General features: G+C 49.6%; 1 protein-coding gene across 10 annotated transcripts in view; it reads right to left on the bottom strand.

The window, feature by feature from the left end:
* The window catches only part of RGS3 (regulator of G protein signaling 3), a 139,622-nt gene that overhangs the window by 45,108 nt on the left and 71,137 nt on the right, over nucleotides 1-23,377 (bottom strand). For 7 of the 10 annotated variants that reach the window (XM_086316113.1, XM_086316114.1, XM_086316116.1 and 4 more), the window contains one exon: nucleotides 17,389-17,511. In XM_086316113.1, coding sequence (XP_086172239.1) covers nucleotides 17,389-17,511 — 123 coding nt within the window. Of the gene's footprint in view, nucleotides 1-9,948; nucleotides 12,867-17,388; nucleotides 17,512-23,377 lie in introns of those variants that run through there. The other 3 variants (XM_086316119.1, XM_086316121.1, XM_086316129.1) reach the window with 1 other exon arrangement.

Below are 23,377 nucleotides of genomic sequence, written 5' to 3'. Positions count from 1 at the left end.
AATCCCCATGGACAGAGGAGCCTGGTGGACTACAGTCCAAGGGGTTGCAAAGAGTCAGACACGACTGAAGCAACTTAGCATACAAAATAAAATATAAATTTTCCCTTCTCATACCAACAAAGAATTAAAAAGCTGTGACATCCAGTATTACGTAGGAAAATGGTCACCGTCGTTCACTATTAGGCAAACTGTAGTAACCTCCCTGTTTCTTTGTTTTCTCATCTATGAAAGTGAAAGTGTTAGTCGCTCAGTGGGAATAACAGCAATAATGGTGGAGAGATCACACATTTAAACAGAAGAAAAGCATTTGTGGAGCACTCTGGGGGTGTGTCGTGCTCTGCCCTACAGAGAAGTGCAGTAAGATGTAACGTACAGGCCATTCTCAGAATATTTACTGCAGCAACGCTCATAATGTCAAAACATCGGAAACAACCTGAGCACACATCAATATGGGAGCAATTAAATAAATTATGGTCTATTGGCTACAAAAAAGAACGGAGAACCTAAGGCTGATGTGAAAGATTTACATTCCCAGGTGGCGCCTGCTAATGCAGGAGACATAATGAGACTTGGGTTCGATCCCTGGGTGGAGAAGATCCCCTGGAGGAGGACGTGGCAACCCGCTCCAGTATTCTGGCCTGGAGAATCCCATGGACAGAGGAGCCTGGTGGGCTACAGTCCATGGGGTCGCAAAAGAGTCGGACACCATTGAAGCCATTTAGCATGTACACACATCAATCTTTAAAAAATGAGTTACAGAAACTTTTGTATGATACCATCTAGTAAAAATAAAATAGCATATGTCTACATATGTGTATGAAAAATATTTGGAGGAACACAGCAAACTTGTAGCAGTAGCTATCAATTGGGAGATTTTCTTTATTTCACTCAGCTCAGTAATGTTTAGGATTTATCTGTATTAAGTATTATACAAGTATATCATCAAGGAACATATATAAATATTCTCATTTGTAATATATAAATAAATAAATAAATTCAATTTCTTCAAATAAGTTTAACGACCAATGTACAAAACCAACATGGACATTTTTTTCCCCAAAACTTTTCCTTTGAAACTTTAAAAGAAGATTTGCATAAACAAAGAGTGGTAATCTGATTCTTGGATGGGAAAATAGTATTTTACATACTTCAATACCCAACTTTTTGATAGTTTTTTTTTCTGATGTTACTTTTTAAAAATGTTTTATTAAAATAGAATTGATTTAAATGCTGTGCTAGTTTCAGGTATACAGCAGAGTGATTCAGTTTTACATGTGTGAGTGTGTGTATGTATATACATATGCTTTTTTAGCCTCTTTCCATTTTAGGTTATTATAAGATATTAAGTAAGGCATTATATAGTAGGTTCTTGCTGGCTATCTATTGTATATATTTTAGTATTTTAAAATATATTTTAATATATGTATATGTGTATTTAATATGTGTATATTTTAATCTTAAATTTGACGTGTATTTTAAAATATAATTACAACGAAAATCTCAAGGAGATTTTGGGGGAGACACAGGGAGGAGGTGGGGACTGAACAAACTTACACCGAATTTCATTTGAGGATAAATATGTGACAACAGGAGTTTTTAAAGAAGAGCAATGAGAGGATACTTATCCTAACACAATGTACGAGCTTTGGAGCACACCGCTGCTTGGAAAAAATGAAGACCGTTCTTGCTCATACTACCAGTTCAGTTCAGTTCAGTCACTCAGTCGTGTCCGACTCTTTGCGACCCCATGAATTGTAGCACGCCAGGCCTCCCTTTCCATCACCAACTCCCGGAGTTCACCCAGACTCACGTCCATCGAGTGGGTGATGCCATGCAGCCATCTCATCCTCTGTCGCTCACACTATATACCAAAGTAAATTCCAAGTAGACTAAGTGCTAAAAGTTGAAAAGTAAACCATAAATTTCAAATGTGGGGGGAAGTGAATGTTGTATAATCCTGAGCCTGAGATGGATACCACAAAACTAAAGGCAAAAAAAAATTTTTTTTAATTTATGTGTATGATACTAGTCACAGAAAAACACAATTCAAAACCACTGTGAGATACAATTTCACACCCACTAGGATGGCTATGATTTAAAAAACAGGAAAATAAGAAATGTTAGAGAAGATGTGGAAAAATCCTTCTATGCTGATGGTAGGAAGGCAAAATCATGACGCGACTTCAGAAAAGTCTAGCAGTTCCTCAGAGTTAAACACAGAGTCACCATCTGATCCAGGGACTCCACTCCAAGGTACATACAGGAAATAAATGAAAATACCCGTCCACACAAAAACTTCTACACAACCACTTGTGGCAGCATTGTTCATAAGAGCCCAAAGGTGGAAGCTACCCAAATCTTCATCAACAGATGACTGAATAAATGAAACATGGTATAGCCATGTAACAGAAGGTTATTCCATCATCAAGAGGAGTAAAGTCCTGATACACACTGCAACATAGATAAACCTTGAAAATCTCATGCTACATGAAGAAAGCCAGTCACGAGAGACCTAATACTACATGATTCCATTCATAGGAAATGTCCAGAATGAATCTGCTGCTGCTAAGTCGCTTCCGTCGTGTCTGACTCTGTGCGACCCCGGAGACAGAAAGCAGATGGGCGGTTGCATGGGGATGGGGGAGATGGGGGAATGGGTGGGTGACAACCAAAGGGTGTGGTTTCTTTTGGAAATAATGAAAATGTCCTAAAGTTGACTATGGTGATGGTTGCTCCAGTCTGTGACTATCCAAAAGACCATAGAGTTGTACACTTCAAATCGATGAACTGTATGATATGTGAATAATACCTCAATAAAGCTGGTACAAAGCAGTTCACAGACATGACTACCTATAAAGCAGAAACATCTATAGTTTTAAAATAATAAAAAATAAAAGGATGACATACAAATATCCTCCTTATATAAAGGGCTCTTGTGAGTTAATAAACTATAAACAGCCCAACAGAAAAACGGGCAAAAGATTTGAACAAGCCACTCACAAAAGAGGCAGTGAAAATAACTAAAAAGGCATATAAATATTCAACATCTCTAGTAATCCAAGAAAGGAACCTGCTAAGAAATGTAACAAGACACATTGTTGGTGACTGTGTGGGGAGAACGGTCTCCTACCCAGACTATCTCAATTTGCTTGGGTTTCCCAGGAAGCTAGAATACCCATGTTAAAAAATAACAGTCTAGGGTTAAGCAGGATTAATTGCTCGATCTGAAGTGGGATTATAAATCAGTACATTCATTCTGGAGAGTCATTTGGCAATAGGTATCAAGAACCGTCTTTACGGACATATATCCTGTCTCCTGGAAATTCTACTACCAGTTTATTCTTACAAAACGCTCATTCATCAACAAGTATTTGTAGGGGGTCAGAGATGTACACTGAATACTGAGGCTAAATCTACAGATTTTTATCTCAGGTTTTTATAAAAATGAAGTATTCAGTTCAGTCCAGTCGCTCAGTCGTGTCCGACTCTTTTCGACCCCATGAATTGCAGCACGCCAGGCCTCCCTGTCCATCACCTATTGGCAACAAGCTAAACTGTGTAGACCTAATGGAGATTTTTTAAAAACAAAACCTGTTTCATCTACACAATGAAGTACTCTGCAGGCACTAAAAATGATGTTGTAGAAGAACATTTATTGATGTTACACTGCTAAATGGGAAAAAAACAAGTCAGAAAATTGTGTGCACTAGCAATGCTAATTTGCAAATAAGATATATGTGTATATATACAAATGCCCGACAGGAGACATACACCCTAAAATGTTAACAGTGGTTATCCCTGGGTGTTGGATTAAGGGTGAACTTCATTTCCTTCTCCTGGTTCAACTGTATTAAATATTTTCTTCATAGTAAACATGAATTACTTTTGTAACAATACAACAAAAGTCAACTGCATTTAACAAAAAATCCCCACACTTGCCACGCCCCAGTGGATGAAGGACCCGAGGAAGGGGGTTGCAGAGTCAAGCACACATTTACATTTGATCTAGCAACAACAGCTACCATTACTAAGTACAGTTGTCCCTCGGTATCCATGGAACCCCAGCTGATACCAAAATCCAGGAATGCAAGTCCCTTATACAAAATGGCATAGTATCAATATTTGCATAGAACCTACACACATCCTCCCACATACTTTAAATCATCTCTAGATTACTTAAAATACCAAGTGATTAGGTGAAACTCATTCAGTTGTGTCTGACTTTTTGTGACCCCATGTACTATAGCCCCTGTAAATGCCATGTAAGTCATTTTAAATGCAATGGAAATATTGTGTAAATGGGACTTGCCAGGTGGTGCTAGTAATAAAAAAAAAAACAAAAAAAAAAACCCTGGATGCCAATGCAGGAGACTTAAGAGATGCAGGTTCAATTCCTGGGTCGGGAAGATCCCCTGGAGAAGAGCATGGCAACCCACTGAAGAAGAAGTATTCTCACTTGGAGAATCCCATGGACAGAGGAGCCTGGTGGGCTACAGTCCATAGGGTCACAAAGTCGGACACAACTGAAGTGACTTAGCACACACACATACTATATAAATAGTTGCCAGCTCAGCAAATTCAACTTTTGGTTTTTGGAAATTTCTGGAATTATTTTTTTTTTTCCTATTTGGGGTTGGTTAAGTCTATGGAAGCAGAACCCAGAGGTATGGATGGCTGAACATACTTACTACACGCCAGGCACTTTGCACAGACCATTCCCCTTAGTCCTCAGGAGAACCGGTGAGAGAACCTCTCATTTGACAGAGGCTGGGTGACCTGCCAGCAATCCCATAGCTGGTGAGAAGCAGAGCTGGGATCTGAACCCTGGCCTGTCCACCCCTCAGTCAGACTCTGCCTTCACCTTAGCTGCTCCTGTAGGTTCCTGGGATGGGCAGAGGAAGGTCCCAAGCAACCAGGCCCTCTGTCCTCCGACTGGTTCTGTGCGGGCCCTCCCTCCCTGCAGACAGCCTAGGGGGCAACACAAGGACAGGTCAGCAAGGGCGAGGACCACAGCGCAGGGAGGGCGTGGCGCTGGCGGGCCAGTTGGCTGAGGTCAGGGCTCAGGGCAGACCAACCGGGGACTCCTCGCCTGCTGGGCGACAATCAGGAAGCCTGACCACATCCGGCCCCAGGAGTTCCCAGGCCCTGCGCGCTCCCAAAGGCGGGGAGAGAAAACCTTGCCTGGCCTGCTGCCACCCTGGTAAACACAGCAGGAAAACAGCTTGCCATCTGTGGCCATCTCCCTGGACCCCGGACGGCTGGCCAGTCCTTTCCCTACTTCCAGGCCTCTTCTTCTGTTTGAGGAGGGGCTGTGAGCGCTGATGGCTCCAGGACCCTTCCAGGTCTAAATGCTTTGAATCCGTGGCGCGCTTCCTTGCAGGGGGCCCAGCAGGAAGAGGAAGGGGGTGAGGCGTCCCACCCAGGTCCCGAAGGAGCCCCCTCCCCTTCCCCTCAACTCCGTTCCCACTGCTATTTTTAGAACAGGGAACATCTCCGCCAGCCCTGTCCTGTCCAGAGCTCCAGGTAAAACACAGCTGCCCCATTCATTCCACTCCAGCCAGAACGTGGGGGGAATTTACAGACAAGCCAATTGACTAGACAACCTCTCCCCAAGCCGTTAGCCGGGACACTTCTCACTATTTCCATTACAGCCCAAAGCGATGACTTACTTTTCCTAAGACGACACAGCTGAGTGAGATGAAGAGCATCTCTAAGACAATCTGTGCCCCTCCCTGTCCCCAACCTGTCAGGCTCCTGAAAGTCCCCAAAGAGGAGTGCTGGGAGGAGGGTCCTAGTTCCAGCTCTAGCACCAACTGCATGACGCTGGCCAGGAGTTCTTACCCCTCTCTTGTCTTGGTTCCTACAAATCAGCTTGTTAATTGATGAACCCCGCTGGGGGAGAGGGTAGCCTTTTCGGTTCCACACTCAAAGATTCTGTAGTTCTATCAAAATTCTAGTCATTCATGAAGTAAATATTGCATTCTCTATTGTTGGGTGTGTGTGGAGCTGTATTTCTAAAGTTCATCTGAGAGTTGATGGTGGGTCTCAGAAAGCATTTTCCCATCGAAAATTGTGTTATAAATGGTGGTCAGTTTCCTATGCTAGCCTACTGAACCCTTAATGTTCTCCCACAAGGAGAAATAGCAGAAACCTATACTGTAATATATTTTAATCAAAATGGAAAACCACTAACATTTAAAAGACACTGAGAAAATTTACCCTAAGTAGTGTTTGAGCAAAAGAAGGTACACATTAAAGACAGTGCGTTAGTGGCAACTTCTGCGGAAGTCTAAAGGAGACTTCTGACCACACTAGAAACTGCAGGCATTGCACACCGATTCTTACAACTTTCACTGAAAGTTAGCTGTATGTCATCGACCAGCAGTTAGAGAGATTAAAGAACATATGTGTATCCTTATATACATGAAATTAAAACAAGAGTCCAGTGAGCAGGAAAAAAGAAGGAATGGGAGAAGATTCTGGGCTTGAAAGCTATTGTGCTGTCTTCCCAGGAGTAAGCCGGGAAGGAGGCACCTTTGGTTGGGAGGAAGCAGGGTTGTGCTTATAATTTGAGTTCTGAGATGAGGACCTCTTCCTGTATAAGATCCACTGATACATTACTTGACTCAAGTACATGATGGATATTAACCATGTACAACACTTGCACATGGGCATTCCAGGCGGCCCAACGGTAAAGAATCCACCTGCCAAGTGGGTCAGAAAGTTCCCCTGGAGAAGGAAATGGCATCTCACTCCATTATTCTTACGTGGAGAATCCCATGGACAGAGGAGCCTGGCAGGTTACAGTCTATGGGGTTGCAAAAGAGTTGGACATGACTTAGCAACTAAACAACAACAACACTTGCAAATATTCACACACACTTGTTTCAATATGAAGACCAAAATGTCTCATTTCTTTTTACTTTTAACCTCTTGTTAAAAAAGCCCTGGGGCTTTGGAGATGATTCCTAGAGATCACCTACATTCAATACCCTCGTTTCTCTTGGTAAAGAAACAAATGAGCAGAGAGGTGAAGTAATTTGCCCAAAGTCACACAGCGAGTTACAAGCAAAATCAGGATTTGAACCAAGATCTTCAGAATCCTACTCTGGTTTTCTCTGAGGACAAGGAGCTCAGTGAGAGCTCCACAAACCCGGGAGAGAGAACCATAGGAGCAGTTCCCATCAGGTCTCCTTCCCTGATGAGTCAGTATGGATACGAGGCATTCACAACCCTGAAGTGAATCTGGCCAGACTAGATTGCTTAAGACCAAGTGGGGATCCAGGCTCTGGTCTTACAAAACTGAAGTGCAATGGAAAACACTCTGAGCCAAGAAAGTCAGCAGACCTGAGTCAAATCCTAGCTCTGCCTGCCACTACCTTGTCCCACGAACCTGGCCAGGTCACTTCCCCTTTTTGAGCCTCGGTTTCCTCATCTAGATTCTAGAATGTGACAGGCTTGAACCGTAATCCAATTCTACAACATCTAGTGAGTACCTACCAAGGATCAGGCTTAACAGAGTCAGAGAGAAATAAACTATGATCCCCACTACAAACCATATGCAAGTTTGCTTAAATAACTTAACCCTGCAGAGAGAGCTAATTTATAAGTTATAAAAATAGATGGTCTGTCAACCAAACGCAAGCACCACACAGAACCACACACACCATCGGGCCTTTGGAAAATTAAGGCAACATTAATATCTCAATTTTATGAGAATACTTATGATAGTCAGATGTTATGAAAATATCTCAAAATATGCAGAGCCCATGAATTGCTGACCTCTAGAAGGAGGGGAGAGGAGCGCAGTGAGGGTGACAAGGGAGAGGCCATAGGAGAGGCCTGGACCCTGCCTGGGAGAAGGGTGGGTGTGGATGTCCGGCTCCCAAGAAGCTCATGGTGTTGCAGGTGAGACACAGCTGCCTGACACACCATGCTAAAGATGAACAAAACACTATGGAGCACAGACGGGGACGCAGGGACTTCTGAGGCAAGCCAGGGAGCCTTGAAGCCTGAGGACTGTATGTGGCAGGAACAGCAGAGGAGGGCAGGCAACATCAGGCAGGAGAAACAGCCTCAAGAGGAACATGCATGGGGAATTTAGAGAAGGGGAATAATTCAAAATGGCCGGGCTGTGGGCTCAAAGCAGGAGGGCAGAGCAACCAGGGAGAGAACCAGGGTGGGACCATGGCCTCGAAGGATGGTCTTGAAGCAAGGAGTTGAACTACTCAGCCTCCCCAGCTTTGATGGTCTGTGGTTGCTGGAAAGTAGTAGAATGGAGCCATCCAGAGTCAGTGCTCTGGGGCTGGGCCCCCCAGGTTCCAACCCTAGCCACTCACTGGCTGTGTGACCTTGGGTAAGTTTCTCCTCAAAGACTCAGCATCCTTATCTACCAACCGGGTATAGTGAGAGTAAATGTGTAAAGATGACAAAGAACCTCAAGAGGCTGTAGTGAGGATTAAGACAGAATATGTAGGTGAAGAGGTTGGCATTCCTCCAGGCTCACAGTCTTAAGCGCTCACTTATAAAGTACTTACTGGTATTATTCTACCCTTAAACTGAGGATCTGGGAACAATTTGGAGGATGGTGGCCCTATTCAGAGAAAGGCTTGAAGAAAGATAAGGTAAAGACAGAGGGCAAGGTTGTGCAATCTTCTTTAAGAATAACAAAAAAAGATAGCAAGATGGCTGAGGCCAAGAGGAAGGTGGGGAAGAGGATGATCTTTCTACAGCCAGATGGGCAGCAACAAGGGGAGGCAGGAAAGCTGGAGAGACTGGAAAACAATTTTGGTGGGGGAGCGGGAGCTGTGGGGGTGGGGCGTGGAGAATATCTGAAATCTAGTCCATTTGACACCCAGTTACTTAGTATTGGGGCTTCCCTGGTGGCTCGGCAGGAAAGAATCCTCCTGCAATGCAGGAGATTCGGGTTTGATCCCTCGGTTGGGAAGATCCCCTAGGAGGAGGCTACAGCAACCCACTCTAGTATTCTTGCCAGGAGAATCCCATGGACAGAGGAGCCTGGTGGGACTACAGTCCACAGGGTTGCAAAGAGTCAGACATGACTGAAGCGACTGAGCGCACACACGTACTTAGTGTTGAGATTTGGCATCAGTCAACTAGCAAAATCTGGGCCCAAAACCTGCAGCAGGCTCTCACCTCACCCTTAACCAAGCAGAGGTCAAAGGGCTGAACCTATCCCTTCCTGCCTTCAGCCTCTGTTCTATCAAGACCAGGTCCCCAAGACTCTGTTGCTGGCCCTCTTGAAAGCCAGACTGAAAAGGGGGGTAACCCGACCGTCCCAGTGCTTCTGACTGTCTTCTGGAGTTCCTCCTTGTCTTTCACAACAGATTTTTCAAATCTTGTGTAACGCTATTCATCTTGTCAGCCTGGACCACCCTGGGCCATATGAACTCGAAGTTTATTCTCTAGTGTGTAGAGAATAAGACATCTCATTTTATTAGTCCTCAAGGATTCCATCTAGAGCTTAAGGGGCCACAACTTCTACATGCATGGTATCTTCCCTCCTGGCTCTTCCTGAAGGAGATAATTGATTTCTTTTACTTCCACCCCCTAAAAGGCAAACCGTTACATCTGGAAAGAGCAATGGATTAGGCTGAAATGCCTTGGCTGGAGGACTAGCTCAGCCTCAGGACCAGCCACAGCTGGGAAGCTGTGTGACCTTGGATAAATCACTTAACTTCTCTGAGTCTTAGTCTCTTGCATCCATAAAACAGGGCTGCTGGGAGGCCTAGGGGAGATAATGCCTGGGGATCCCAGTTGACACCTCTGATTCCCATGTTCTTGCTGTAGGGGCCTACCCACATCGTGAAATTGCCTGCGCCTTCAATTTGCAGAATGCTCTAGGTGCTGTGTATGAGAAATACAAGCTTTGGTGGCAGAATTTATGAAAAAGAATTTAAAATAGAGAATAATTAAAAAAAAAAGTCATACATAAATAAATGTCTTCATTATTTCCAACAGGTCCCAATTCCCAAACTGCCAAAGGACCCAGGCAGCAGAGACTGGGAGTTTCAGCAGACCCAGAGCGTGAGACAATAAAGAAAACAAGAAAATGGGATCAAAGGATGTGCAGGGGGTGGGGTGGGGAATTTAAAGAGTCACTTTGTATTCAAATCGCACAGATGGCCTTTCCAACAATAAATGGTTGTGCTCCCGTGCTCCCAGCTCGTAGGTCCCCAGACACACTGCAAGACAATTGGGCCATCAGGAAAGAGGCCATTGTGTGAGCTTCTTAGAGTGATTTGTGTAGAGGGAGGGGTTCGGCCATGTTTCCCGTGATTATGGCTCTTGAAGGCAATTTCGATGCATTCATCATCCTGGACGTCTGGGGATGGACCAGGCTGTTGAGGAGCAATGGCCACCCGATCGTATTTCATCTTCTCGAGCCCGTCGAGCCAAATTAATTGTCTCATCGATTTGAAAGGCAGAGCAGCAATGGCGCTGTGGCTCACCACAGTCAGCGGGAAGACAGGGCCCTCCCAGAGCTGATGGCTGCGTCCCCAGCAGCAGCTTGTTGGGACAAGCGAAGGAAAGCGCCCTCCCCAGGGCCAGGTGCTGCGTTTAGTGTCTCTGGCGTTTAGTGTCTCTGTTGCCCTGCCACCAGAGCTCCCAACCTCTGCACCCATGTGGTGGACAGAGGTAGGTCCCCAGGTCCAGAAGAGAAAAGCTGGCTGCCTTTCCAGACAGGCGATTCTCCTGGGCCTCACTCTCCCCTTAATGTCATTTTGTAAGGGAATCAAATGAAAACATGATGCTGCTTGCTGTCTGTGCAGACCCAGCTGTTTAGCCTCTCAGAATTAACCCTGCAGGCGGAGTCTCAGCTGATAGACACTGCTTGTCCCACTCTGGCCGGCTATTCCCCTGCTGGGTGGGGCACCGGGTTGATCCCCTGTTAGATTATTGCTACCACACGTCTGATCTTTCCTAGGCTGGGAGGAAGGGCCATCTGTGGGAGGCTAAGGGAAGAATTCTCTACAGGGCCACCCTTCTTGAGGTTCAGGTAGCCACAGCAGCTGAGCAAATCCAGCAGGGCACAAGACTCCTCTCCAGAACACAGAGAGGATCTTAAGGACACAACGCCGAGTGTTCAAGGGGACTTCCCTAGACTGAAGCCCAGCCTCTCTGACCTCCTCTCTAGGCAAGGCCCTGCTCCTACACGTGCCCTTTGTGTGTGAGTTTTGTCTGGACAGAAGGATGTGAAAGCTGCCCCACACTGGCCTGTCACCACTGTCCCCTGGTAGGTCACCAATCAGCCTCACAGCCAGACGGGTCTCCCCTCAGCGGTGCTGAGCCACACTTAACCCTGGTCCCTGAGTCTCGGGAGCTCCGCAGAAAGCAAACCCAGTCAGCTTCCCAGGGGCCGAATTCCAGTTTCCTATCAGCCCATTCAGCACCGGATGGACGGACAGCACAGGCCACCCCTGCTGAGGCCTGGGGAAGCCCCACTACTCCCAGCTCCTGGGGACATTCTCAGTACTCGGCCCTGGTCCCTACCCAGGCCTCACAAGGAGGGAGCTCTGTGAGGACGGCCTCGCCCTGACTTGCATCCACTGAAAGTCAGACATGGTGGAGGGTGAGAAAGGTGGAGGACAGGAGACGCTTATCCGAGCCTCCGCTACCCTCAGGGTCTGGACACCCACATAATCACCTCCCCAGCACCCCTCCAGGACAGGTCGCCTTGCCCCTCATCTGGAGGACTTAAGGAACTCCCCACCTTGGGTTCTACCATCTTCTAGAAATGGTCCCTGAGACCCTGTGACTCCCTTTCTCAAAAGCTTTCAATGGCTTCCCACTGTGCCCAGACCCGAACTCTCAGTACAACACGAACCAACACAGCCCTGAACCACCTGGTCCGCACCCAGTGGTCTTTCCCCTCACTAACTCAAGCTCCAGCGGCCTGGCCTCCATCCCTCCAGCACGCTGCACCCCTACCCTATCTCAGGCACTCTTCACAGGCTGTTCCGGTCTGCCGGGAACATTCCTTCCAGAGTCCTTGACTGGCTAACTCCTTTCTGGCCTGCGGGTCGTAGCTTCAAAGTCAGGCTTGTCCCCTGCCCCTCCCCCACCCCTATAGCCATCTACACAACATTCTCTCTTGAAAGAATCCTTTCTTTCCCTTCATAGATTATCTCAGTTCGTAACCACGTGTGCGAGTGTGTGTGTGTGTTAACCTTTACGTAATGCTCACTCTTCTACTAAGATGAGAGCAGAGACCACATCCACCTCACTCTCCACAGTTATCTCAGGCTCCTAGCACAGAGTCTGGCATAAAGCACATGCCCTCAAAATATCCGATGAGTGAAGGAATGAATGCTTGAGTACAGATGACAAATGAGTGAAGCAGTGGAGATATCTTCTGGCAGCCAGGCATCTTGGCGTTGTTCTCCATCAGCGCTGACCTCTCCTGACCTCTCCCCCTGCCCCCAAGGCAGGTGCTGGAACCACCGGAAGCCCACGTGCTATTTCACCTCCTCCTTCCCTGCAGGGAATAAGCTTCTGGTTCTTCTCCATTTGGGGCTTTTGGATCCAGTCTGCATCTGCCCACAGGGCCTCTGACACCACTGTGGTCCTTCTGATGCCAGTCCACACACACCCGTGGGGCCATTCCCTTCAGATGACCCTAGGCCCAACATCTTGGTCCTCCGACTTGGGTCCAGTTGAGGTGAGGTTACTCTGTGGTAGGGGATGCCCAAGAAAGGGTTAAGTTGCCAGAAGCAGAGTCCCGCCCTTGGGTTTGCTCAGCCAATCAGAGTCTGTCCTGATGAGGTAAAGCTTCTATCCTGGGTAGCATTGGTTGAGTTGGCCGGCCCCATCTCCTGCTGGAGAGAGCCATAAGGGTGGAGTTTCTGTGGAACCAGACAGAACTGGAGTTAGCTTCGCTGTCGACTCAGGCCAGGGCTGCCTGACTCCAAGACCTGCCCCTGCTCCTTCCTACAGTGCTCACACGGACCCTGGCATCTCCAAGGCCCCACCTCTGGGTGCTGCAGTGGAGATGATATGTGGCATGCACCTTGGTGTCACAGCTAGGAGAAGTCTTACAGCCAGACCAGACCCAGGAGGCCTCAGTTTCCCTGCCTGGTCCCAGGAATATGGCAGGTGGCTACCGGGAAGTGACATGGAACGGTCGTCACATGTGGTCAAAGTGGCAGCATTCAGCCTCAATAAACAAGGCCACTAGATGAATCTCCTATATAGACATAACTTTAATAATAATTCAGAGAGTTCTTCTTGTACGCCTCTTTGCTGAGCACGTTACATGGAGTTTAGCCCTCACGAGAATCCAGTTCATTCAATCACTGTACTCATGAAAAACCCGAGTCTCAGAGAGGCTCAGTGCCTCACCCGAGGTCATAGAGCAGTTAAGCACTCACACCTCCCATACCACTCACTATGTTATTTTAGAACCATCTGCTGGCATATCTGTCATCACCACTGGACTGCAATTTCCCAAGGAAAGAACGTGACAGATTCTTCGTGCATTCCCAGCACTAAGCTCAGGGTGCACCCTGAACGGACGGAGCCAGCACGTGCTGCACCCCACCCTCTCCCTCCCTGACGGCTCAGTCGAAAGCCTGCTTTCCTCAGAGGCTTCCTAATGCCCGGGCTGGGGCTCTGCACGTGGTAAGGGCTCAGTGCAGGTTCACTGAGTGGACAATGAATGGGCAGCCAAGAGCTCCCCTCAAAGGAGCCCAGAGGACCTAAACCAGAGTCTGGCCCAGAGCAGGCATTTATTTCTATGCGGCTGTGCTATATGCTTAGTCGCTCAGTCATGCCTGACTCTTTGCAACCCCATGAACTGTAGCCCGCCAGGCTCCTCTGTCCACAGGGATTCTCCAGGCCAGAATACTGGAGTGGGTAGCCATTCCCTTCTCCAGGGGATCTTCCTGACCCAGGGATCGAACTCAGGTCTCCCACACTGCAGGCAGATTTCTTCACCATCTGTGCCTCCAGGGAAGCCCAAGAATACTGAAGTGGGTAGCCTATCCTTTCTCTGGGGTAACTTCCTGATCTAGGAATCAAATTGGGGTCTCCTACATTGCAGGCGGATTCTTTACCAGCTGTGCTACCAGGGAAGGCCATTTATCCCTATATTTGACTGAATAACCAACCCAATATGTATCTGTCTCTCCCTATTAGCTTAGAACCTGAACAGCCATCTGTGAGTTATTCCAGATTAGCTTGGCAGCATTCCCCATGGTAGGGAGTTTAGTAGAAGTTACCCCAGGTGAGAGAAGACAGCTAGTTTACCCACAAGGGCAGATGACGAGGCGAGAAAGGGTGAAGAGTGCGGATGGGGAAGAACAGGGTGCTGAGAAGAAGGGAGCTAGAAGAGGAGAGGAAGCCAGCCACTTATTTCTACAGAAAGAGGGAGCACAAAGGCGCACCTGGAGCAGCCTCCCCCCTGCCGCGGGCAGCCAGGAGACAGCCGGAGAAAGACAGTGGAGCCGTGGAGAAGGGACACAGTCAGAATGCTGCCCGTCCCCTTATGCCCACCTGGTCCCAGCTGGGACCCCCAGACCCCCACACTGCAACCCCAGGTAACTGCAACCCTCAGACACAGCACAGAAAGCCTACGGTCGCCCCTCCCCACCACCAAGAGGGGAGCAGACCTGGCCACTAAAGGCACATTTCATAGGCGATCGAGTGACGCAGAAATCTCCAGGGCAGAGTTCTCTAAAGGAGACTGGACGACCCCGGGTCCTCAGCTTTCGTGGGAGTCACAAAGCTTGAGGAGCTGGGAAGAGCCACCTGACCAGCGTGCAGATGGGGCCACCAAGGCCCCAGCGGGAAGCTGTTGCCCAAGGTCGACGCAGCAGGAAGTGGTACACCCACCTCACAACTGTTCTCTAAAACCACCTTCCTCCAGTACCCTCTGTCCCTCCCCAGGAGCATTTCCTTTTCAGGGCATATCGCATTTATTATGTTTTGCAAATGGGGGAAGAACTTTTGCATTCCTTGAGATGTTTGAGTGTCAGCTCATTCCAAGGATCAGCAAACACTATTGAAAGGAGCAGGGTTCAGAAGGGGCAACACGGGAGTTCGGGGAGCTGCCTTGCAAAGTGTCTTTTCTCAGAAAAGCACTGGAGTTGGGGGGACAGGGAGTGGCTTAGGCAGCAATTTCCGTTCTGCACACAAGGAGGAACAGTTCCGGAAAGAACAAAGAAATAGCATTAAAAAATAATAATAATAGCACGCTTCTCTAGTCAGGACTCGACACAGATTTCAAGCAAAAGAGCTCTGCACAGTGCAAGAAGCCAGTCCAGGCTCAGCTTGGCCTTCCCTCTTCTTTTTCCCCTGGTGGCGGCAAGCCTAGTGAAAAGACTGCAGCCCAGCCCTGGGCAAGGAGGTTCACGGTCACCGGCAAGGCAGCCGGGACCTGACAGAGCTGGGCACAGGTGCACAGCCTGTGCCGGCTGGACAAGCCACCTGGTCTGGTAGTTAAGGTGATTTTTTTTGCTGAAACACTCCTGGAACCACGCGGGGCTGGAGAAGATCCTATTTACTAGAACTTCTCTCAGGGAGCATTCTGCAAGCAACTAGAAGGAATGAACTGCTAAGACTCTTCAAGTGTGTATGATGTCGGTAGGGAAAGTGGGCAGTGAGATCCATAAGGGGGCTGCCTAACAGAAGGTCGTTACTAATTGCTGCCCAAGGAGGGTGGGCCAAGTGGGGTGTGCCAGCTGGGCAGGGCCCTCTCTCAGGTGAGGGGGCCATGTGAGGCCATCCCGGTGGTTAGACCCTTTTCTTCTCCCTCCTCCAGCCCAGTGCACAGTTTCTCATTAAGCACACATTTAAAAGAGCTTTAATCTCGAGTCACGTCCAGCTGTTGCCTGCCCGAGATGCCCATATATCTTGGTGCAGCCCTGAAGCCAGGCCCCAAATCCAGAGTCAGTCAGCCAAGCCTGCAGCCCTGCAGGGACCCACTCTCAACCCAGCCTGCCTTCAGTCGCTCAAACTGTCCCCCAACTCCCCAACCGAAGATGGAGAGACTCCCCAAGGTGCTGAGAAGGCTGTTGCCAACCTACTCCAGAGCCAGCAGACACAGAAGTTGAGGCCAAAAGAACTTTTTCCGCAGACCAGGAGGAGCTAAGCCTAAAACACAAGACAACTGAGGAACACAAGTTCCTCCTCACCAGCGGCCGCCCTGGTGAGGAGGAAGCGGCCTGTTTTCTGATTGTGACCCACCCCAGATCAAGGAGGCCAGGCAGCCCACAGCCTCGGCAGGTCTCTGTGGAGTAGCAGAAGCTGAGATTGGGAGCCAGCCAGCCGAGCAGGAGCAGCTGGGTTGTGGTTGACTGAGCGCCTACTGAATACCAGGCACCATGCTACGAGCTGTGGACGCACCGTCGCCTTTCCTTCACACGACAACGCTTTGGAGAGGAAACTGCTCTCCCCAGGTGGACCCCTAGGGACGCTCAGTGAGTGGTAAAACAAAATAACTGTCGAATCTGAGATTATATAATTCTCAGACACTATTTTAGGAGCTGCTGGCCGCCACCGCCCCGCCAGGGGTGTGCGGTCCCTTTCCCCACTCCCGTCCTTGGCAGCCTGCCCTGCCGGGCTATGCGCAGGGCGGCCTGAATGCAGCCAGAAGCCGCGCGGGGCCTGCGAGCTGACCAGCTGCCGCTTGCTTTCCTTTCCCTTCTTCTCCCTGATTCCGGCCGGCCAACCACCTTGGCTCCTTTGGCAGCCAATCAGACCAAATTCCCAAATGGCCAGCACGTTCAGCGAGAGAAGGGACTCACAAATGGGGGATACAACTGTGCCTGGCGTGGGCATCTGGGGGACAGTGGGTCCAGCTCTGGTCCCATCACCCTCCACAGGCACAGGACCAGCTGCCCGTCCCCACGTCAGCTTCAGCTGGGAGTCTCTAATCTCCCTGATGCTCCAGCTGGCAGGGCCCCAGTCCCCGGAAAACTCCACTTGCCTCCACTTGGCTGCGGCCTGCATCAAACCAGCATGGCTTCTTTCTGCCATAAGCGTCCATTGCTAATTATGTCTGCCTCGGGCCAGTTTTAAACACCAGTGTGCTGTCCCTGGGCACGACCTAGAGGGGGGACCACGTGCCTGGCAGCAGCAGGAATGCCGGCCCAAACTAGACCTTGCCACAGGTGAATTAGAGAACAGGGTGGAGAATTGATGGGTCACGCTCAGTTCGGCTCTGCCAATCTACCCGAGAGCCCTCGAATTCGCTCAGTAGATCCAGTGACACGCCAAGGAGAGAGACGCTCTCAGCTTCTTGCCAAGAGCCTGCTGCCCAGTTCCAAGTTCTGAACTCGGGCTGGTCCCAAGCTCAATTCGGAGGCTCGGGGGTCTGGGCTGGCCATGGTGGGGGACGAGGGCTGTGGCCCCCGGTGAGGCCCTTACCTTGCTGTCGGGGGACGGAGTCGCCAGCTGCTGCTGCTTCGCGATGTTCTCCGACAGGCACCAGCACACTCTCTTCTTCTGCTCCTGCGAGTGCGCTTCCAAAGTGAATAAGCACTCTGCCTTCTGACGTCAGAGGAAACAGAGAAAGGGGCAGTCAGGGCTGCTCCCTGGTTCAAGGGGCTCCCGGCCCGAGCCCAACCCTAACCATCCAGTGGGTGAGGCTGCAGCAGGGTGGGGAGTGACCACTAAAAGCCACAAGTGCGCACACTAATCCCCGGTGACATCGAGGCAGCCAGACGAGCAGGGGAGCTGGTTCGGGGGCCAGCTGGCAAGCCCTGTGCCCACGGCCTAGGGGGAGGGAGGCAGTGGTTCCCAACACAGTGGAGTCCTGTGGAGAGCTGCAGACTGCCGTGGTGAGGTCACCCCCGGGGAAAGGCAGCAAAAGGCGACCGCTGGGGGAGCGCGTGGGGGACCCAGAGGGCCGAGGTCTCTGCCCCCCTTACATTCTGTGGAGCGAGGACCCCTCCCCGATCTCAGCACACTCATCTAATCACAAGACCAGGGTGAAATGGGTACCCACACAGGACCTGGGTCCCTCCGGAGAGTCTTTGGAGACTGGTCGCATGGCCTTCAACAGCCCCGCTGCTGCCTGACACATGAGCTGAGTCTGATCAATGACTGTTCAGCTCAGTTGAATGCAAGCTTCTGGCACTGCTGCCATTTAAATCTCGCTTTGCTATTTAACCTTGTTAAGTGCTGCAATCTCATCTCCCCAACTAGACCCGAAACCCCTTCTAGGAAGGCCTTTTTCATCCAGGCCTAGTATAGTGCTTGGCCAGTCAAGGCCTCAGTGAGCTCTGGCTCCCAGGAGATTCTCGGAATGAGGTCAAATCCAGGCCAGCCTTAGCACAGGCACCAGAGAGCTGCGGGGACCCAGGGAGTCAGCCCCGAAGGAGCCAGAATGTGCTGGGGGCGGGGAGGGGAGGAACAACATGCCCCGCGTTATCATCCTCTGCAGGACGCTCTGCGCAGGGAGTGGCGAGCTCTTTCTGTCTCCGCTGGAATTTGATTATAACCGCAGAGGGCTGCGATTTGATGAACTCATCCAGGGAGCTAAGGGTGTGAGCTGGATGGCTCAGAACATAGAAAAGGACAGTGTAGAATTCTATGCAATCCTTCCTTTTTTTGCAGTTGGATAGGACTGGTCTGAATCTCAGCTTTGTTGCTTCCTAGCTGTCAACCTCAGAGAAATCTGTAAGATGGGAATAACCACGATGTCACCTACCTCTCAGAGCTATCAGGAGGGCAAGCAATAACCCAGGCGTCAACAAACAGCTTCCCTGGTGGCTCAGATGGTAAAGAATCTGCCTGCAATGCAGGAGACCTGGGTTCAATCCCTGGATGGGGAGGATCCCCTGGAGAAGGGAATGGCTACCCGCTCCAGTATTCTTGCCTGGAGAATTCCATGGACAGAGGAGCCTAGCAGGCTGCAGTCCATGGGGTCACTAAGAGTCAGACACGACTGAGCAACTAACACTTTCAACAAACAGCAGCTATCTTCGTTATTGGTACTTCATTTGTTTAAGAAATATTTATTGAGCACCTGTTTTGTGTCAAGGACTGTGCTAGGCCCCTGGGGGTGAAGAGGGAAATAAGAGAGGCTGAGTTCTTGCCCTTAGGATGGGGGCAGAGACAAGAGACAATTAAACAATGTAATTACAAACTGTGGAAAGGCCGAAAGGGAGAGGTCCTGTCTGAGCCCAGTAGACAGAGCCAGCCTTTCTGGAGGGGCAGCACCCAGCCAAGGCTGAATGAGAAAGAGCTGCCAAGGAAAGTGCTAGGGAGAAACCGTTCCAGGCAGAAGGAACAGCCAGTGCCAAGGCTCCGAGCTGCGATGGTTGGTTATCAGCTTCATGGAGTAGCATTTGAGCACTTTTTCTCCCCTACCATCTGACCCAGCCCTCAAGGAAACCACCCTTTAGGCAAGGGCCACCTCCCAAACTAAGTATTCCCAGGGTGCCAGCTCCAAAGTGCTCAGAGTTGTTCTTCCTAAAAGCATCAGAAGAGAGCAGAAAGAAAGCCCCACCTCTTGGTTTCAGGGAACTGAGTGGACGTGGTGAGGCAATTCTACCACTTAATAACAGACTTCCACTTGCTAGAATCCCCAGCCCACTGCAAGGAAGGACTCACCCCAAGATGCCCCAGAGAGAAGCCAGGTGGAGCAGGAGCTGATCAGAGAGCCATCTGCTCCCTGTCTTGTCACATTCACCCAGCGAGGGGAGGGGCAGGGCAGGGACTAGGGTCCCTTCTCACTTAGAAACGCTGCCAGTGTGGAAAGGCCACAAATTTGGCCCTGGCCCGAACCCCTGGAGGAAGGCATGGCAACTGACTCCAGTATTCTTGCCTGGAGAATCCCATGAACAGAGGAGCCTGGTGAACTACAGTCCATGGGGTGGCACAGAATTGGGACACGACTGAAGAGACTTAGCGTACACGCATGCACGCACAAGCCTCCCAGGCCTGCCTCTACCTAGCTATTTGGGCTTCAGCAAATCCTTTCAACTCCCTGAGCCCCAACTTCCCCCGCTCTTTCTGTTCTGAAGCAGATTCTACCTTAATAATAATTCCCTTTATCTAATTATCCATTTTAAAAAGCACCTTCCCATCCATGATCTTAAGAAGGTGTCTGAGGCCCCAAGGACCTAAACCTAGGCCCAGTTGAGGGTTTGGGGCTGGCTATCTTAGATGCTCACACATTCCAGGGAGGCCCTAGCTCCCAAGCCTCCTCTCCAAGTGCCGCCTGGAGTTTGGGAGGCTGGCCTGGACGAGAGGGAGAGCCTGGAGCCAGCCCCCCGCCAGGAAGGCTGAATTCCCATCTGCCTAAACCAAGGGCCCCCACTGCCTGCCTGGGTCTCTCTTGGTCCACTTTGTGACCTGACTCATCAGTTTAACACTCATATACACTGTGTCCTCAAATATCAGGCTCCAAGGTCAAGGTTGTAAGCTGCCCTGAAACCATCCTCAGGAAGCTCACTTGGAGGCAGGGCCTCCTTGATCACCAGCTGGTGAGCTAAGCTCTCTGCAGATGGAACAACACTGGGCCCAGACCTCTGCATTCAAACATACGTGTGTGTGTGTGTGTGTGTGTTTGTGTGTGTGTGTGTGTGTGTGTGTGTTGAGTTGTGTCCAACTCTTTGCAACCTATAGACTGTAGCCTGCCAGGCTCCTCTGTCCATGGAATTCTCCAGGCAAAAATACAGGAGTGGGTAGCCATTTCCTTCTCCAGGGGATCTTCCTGACCCAGGACTGGACTTCTCTTGTGTCTCCTGCCTTGGCAGGTGGATTCTTTTGAGCAATCCCAAATCCAACTAGAAACCCGGCTCCTCTTGCCTTCCTTCTTTAAAACCCAATCTTGCCTCAACCTTCTTGTTCCTGAATTAATATTATCCTTATAAAAACGAAAACCTCTTCTACTACAATTTACGTTTGTTCACTTGCTGTGACAGATGTTCTCTCACTTAATTCAATTCTCCCAGTGACCCTACGACATAGGGAGAAAGGAAAAACACAGCTGTTACCATCTTTTAGATGAGAAAACTCAGGCTCAAAGAGGTTAAGTCCGCAGCCCCAAGAAGTGTCGGGAGAGGAGGGATTCAGAGTCTGTCTTCTGCCTCCTCCAGAATCTGCGATCTTGCCTTCTTTATTTAACAGTATATGTACATTACAAAGAATGTGAGATACTCCTCTTAGTTTTTATTTTAGAGGATCGATAAATCATTGGCGATGTTGCTAATGGAGAGTAAATGAATACGAAAAGCTCTCCCCCTGTTATGACGCTAACAGGAATAACAGGAGCATTTATTGAGTGCTCACTATGTGGCAGGTTCTGTGCTAAGTGCCTTGGACACAGTATCTTATTGAATCTCATTTAATCACTGCAACAACCCTATAAGGTAGGCCTCAACAGCCTCATTTCAGAGATGAGTATATGACTTGCTCAGATCACTCAGTTAGGAAATGGCAGGGTCAAGATTCCAGTCTAGGTCTTCCTAACCCCAAAGTGAAGACTCTTAAATTAGTAGAGCCAGGATCAAATTCTCTGCGGATAGTCCCTAACCCATGTGCCCTTTGACCCCATGCCCCTGGTACAGCCCGTCATAGGCTGCATCTGTCTCAAGGATTTGCAGGGGCTGAGGGACACCTGTCCAGGGAAATTAAGGCCCCAGGGCCGAGGACTGCTCAGGTCAAACCAACCCGCATGATAACTAACCAGGACCTACTGCTGGGGAACAATCAGAACAGCCGGCCCCTACCCCCACCTGCCCCAGGCAGTCGGCACTCTCTCAATGCAGACTGGAAAACCGTCCCTAAAATCCTGACTCTCTGGCCTTGGTTTCTTCTCTGGACACCACCTGCGTGTTAGGAAACAAAGAGAAAAACCACTTGCTGGAAATGCCAACTAAGACACAGGTCTGGAGTTCTCTGTGGGTTTCAAAACCACGGTTGGCAGGCCTGTTCCAGGCCGCAGGGTAGGCAGGGATCTTGTCTTCTGTGTGTTACAGACATGCCTCTTGTAAAGAGCAGCCCATTAAGAGAAAAGAGAGGCTTCTGGCTGCCTGTGAATTTCAATCCTCCAGCCCCTTGGGGTCGGATCACCTGACACTTTACTGAAATAAAAGGGCCCGGATCAATATGCCTTCATCAGTCTTTGGAGGGCTAGGAGGTCACAGCTCCCTGGAAACCAAGGAGCAGAAGTGCTTTTCTCTGGGAAAAATAACCCCAGCCTGGCAGGAATGGCTCTCTTGGCATTAAAGAACTGGGAGCCTCATTTCAGGCCCCGCTGGAGAGAACTGGAATCCAGATGGGTGAGGCTGGAAAGGCAAAAGCTCTGAGGCTTCCCAGCCTGCCTTCCAGCCTCTCCTAGCCTCCTCGCTCGGCTCCAGGCCAACACGCCAGCCATGAAACGTCTCCACCAGCTACTTCCTGTGCTCAGCGGGGATACGCTGACACGGGAGGATACTGATGCCTTTTCAGACCTCAAATGGCCATCCCAGGCTGCCGGGGTCCCCAGCTCAGCTCCAACGACGTCCACTGCCTTTTGGACTCCCTGCTGTCCCCTGAAGCTAACATCTCATCAACTGTCTTAACCTCAGGGGCCTGGTCACCTAAAGGGGACATGCCTGGAACTGAAGGAATGATCTTCCAATCACAAACAATATGCAAATTCCTTCTCAAAAGGGTGTACTCCCCTTGGCCAGCCAGCACAGACTAGGCCTCACCCATAACGTGTGGCCAGTGCACTCTCCCACAGACGGACAGTTTCCCAGGGCTGTTATTGGGTAAGACAGACAAACAGAAGCAGAAGGAAGGAATGGGTCTAACGAATCCCTGCTTGCAACTAGTAGCAGACTCATATGAACAGAGGTATAAGGAGTAAGAAAATTTGCTGAAAATTGAAAAAAAATTTGGCTCAGTAGCTCTGTTTTTCCATCACCAAGGCCTCCTTTGATTAAACCCCTGGGTAATGATATTTTTGGCTACCTGATGCGAAGAGCTAACTCGCTGAACAAGACCCTGATGCTGGGAAAGACTGAAGGCAGGAGGAGAAGAGGGCGACAGAGGATAAGATGGTTGGATGGCATCATCAACTCAATGGACAGGAGTTTGAGCAAACCCCGGGAGATGGTGAAGGACAGGGAAGCCTAGCATGCTGCGGTCCATGGGGTCGCAAAGAGTCAGACACAACCAAACAACTGAACTACAACAATAAATGATATTTCATCTCCCAAAACACATCAAGCAATAAGCTGTTTGCCTCCAGTTAGCTCAGCAAAGGCACAGTGTCCAGTTGAGCTTCTGATGGGACTGGGATAACCAGCCTGAAGAAGAGAGGAGCATTCAACCCACTGAGTGGGTGTTACTCCAGCCCACCATCAGATGCTGGATGGTTTCTTCCATGTGTATTCTCTGGCCCAGGGGAAGGCCTTTT

Source organism: Bos grunniens, chromosome 8 (assembly GCF_055505025.1).
Source record: "Bos grunniens cultivar Pamir isolate PY7600 chromosome 8, Bosgru_T2T1.0, whole genome shotgun sequence".
NCBI lineage: Eukaryota > Metazoa > Chordata > Mammalia > Artiodactyla > Bovidae > Bos > Bos grunniens.
Note: the sequence above shows the minus strand (reverse complement) of the source record. Positions and strands in the feature narration are given on the sequence as shown.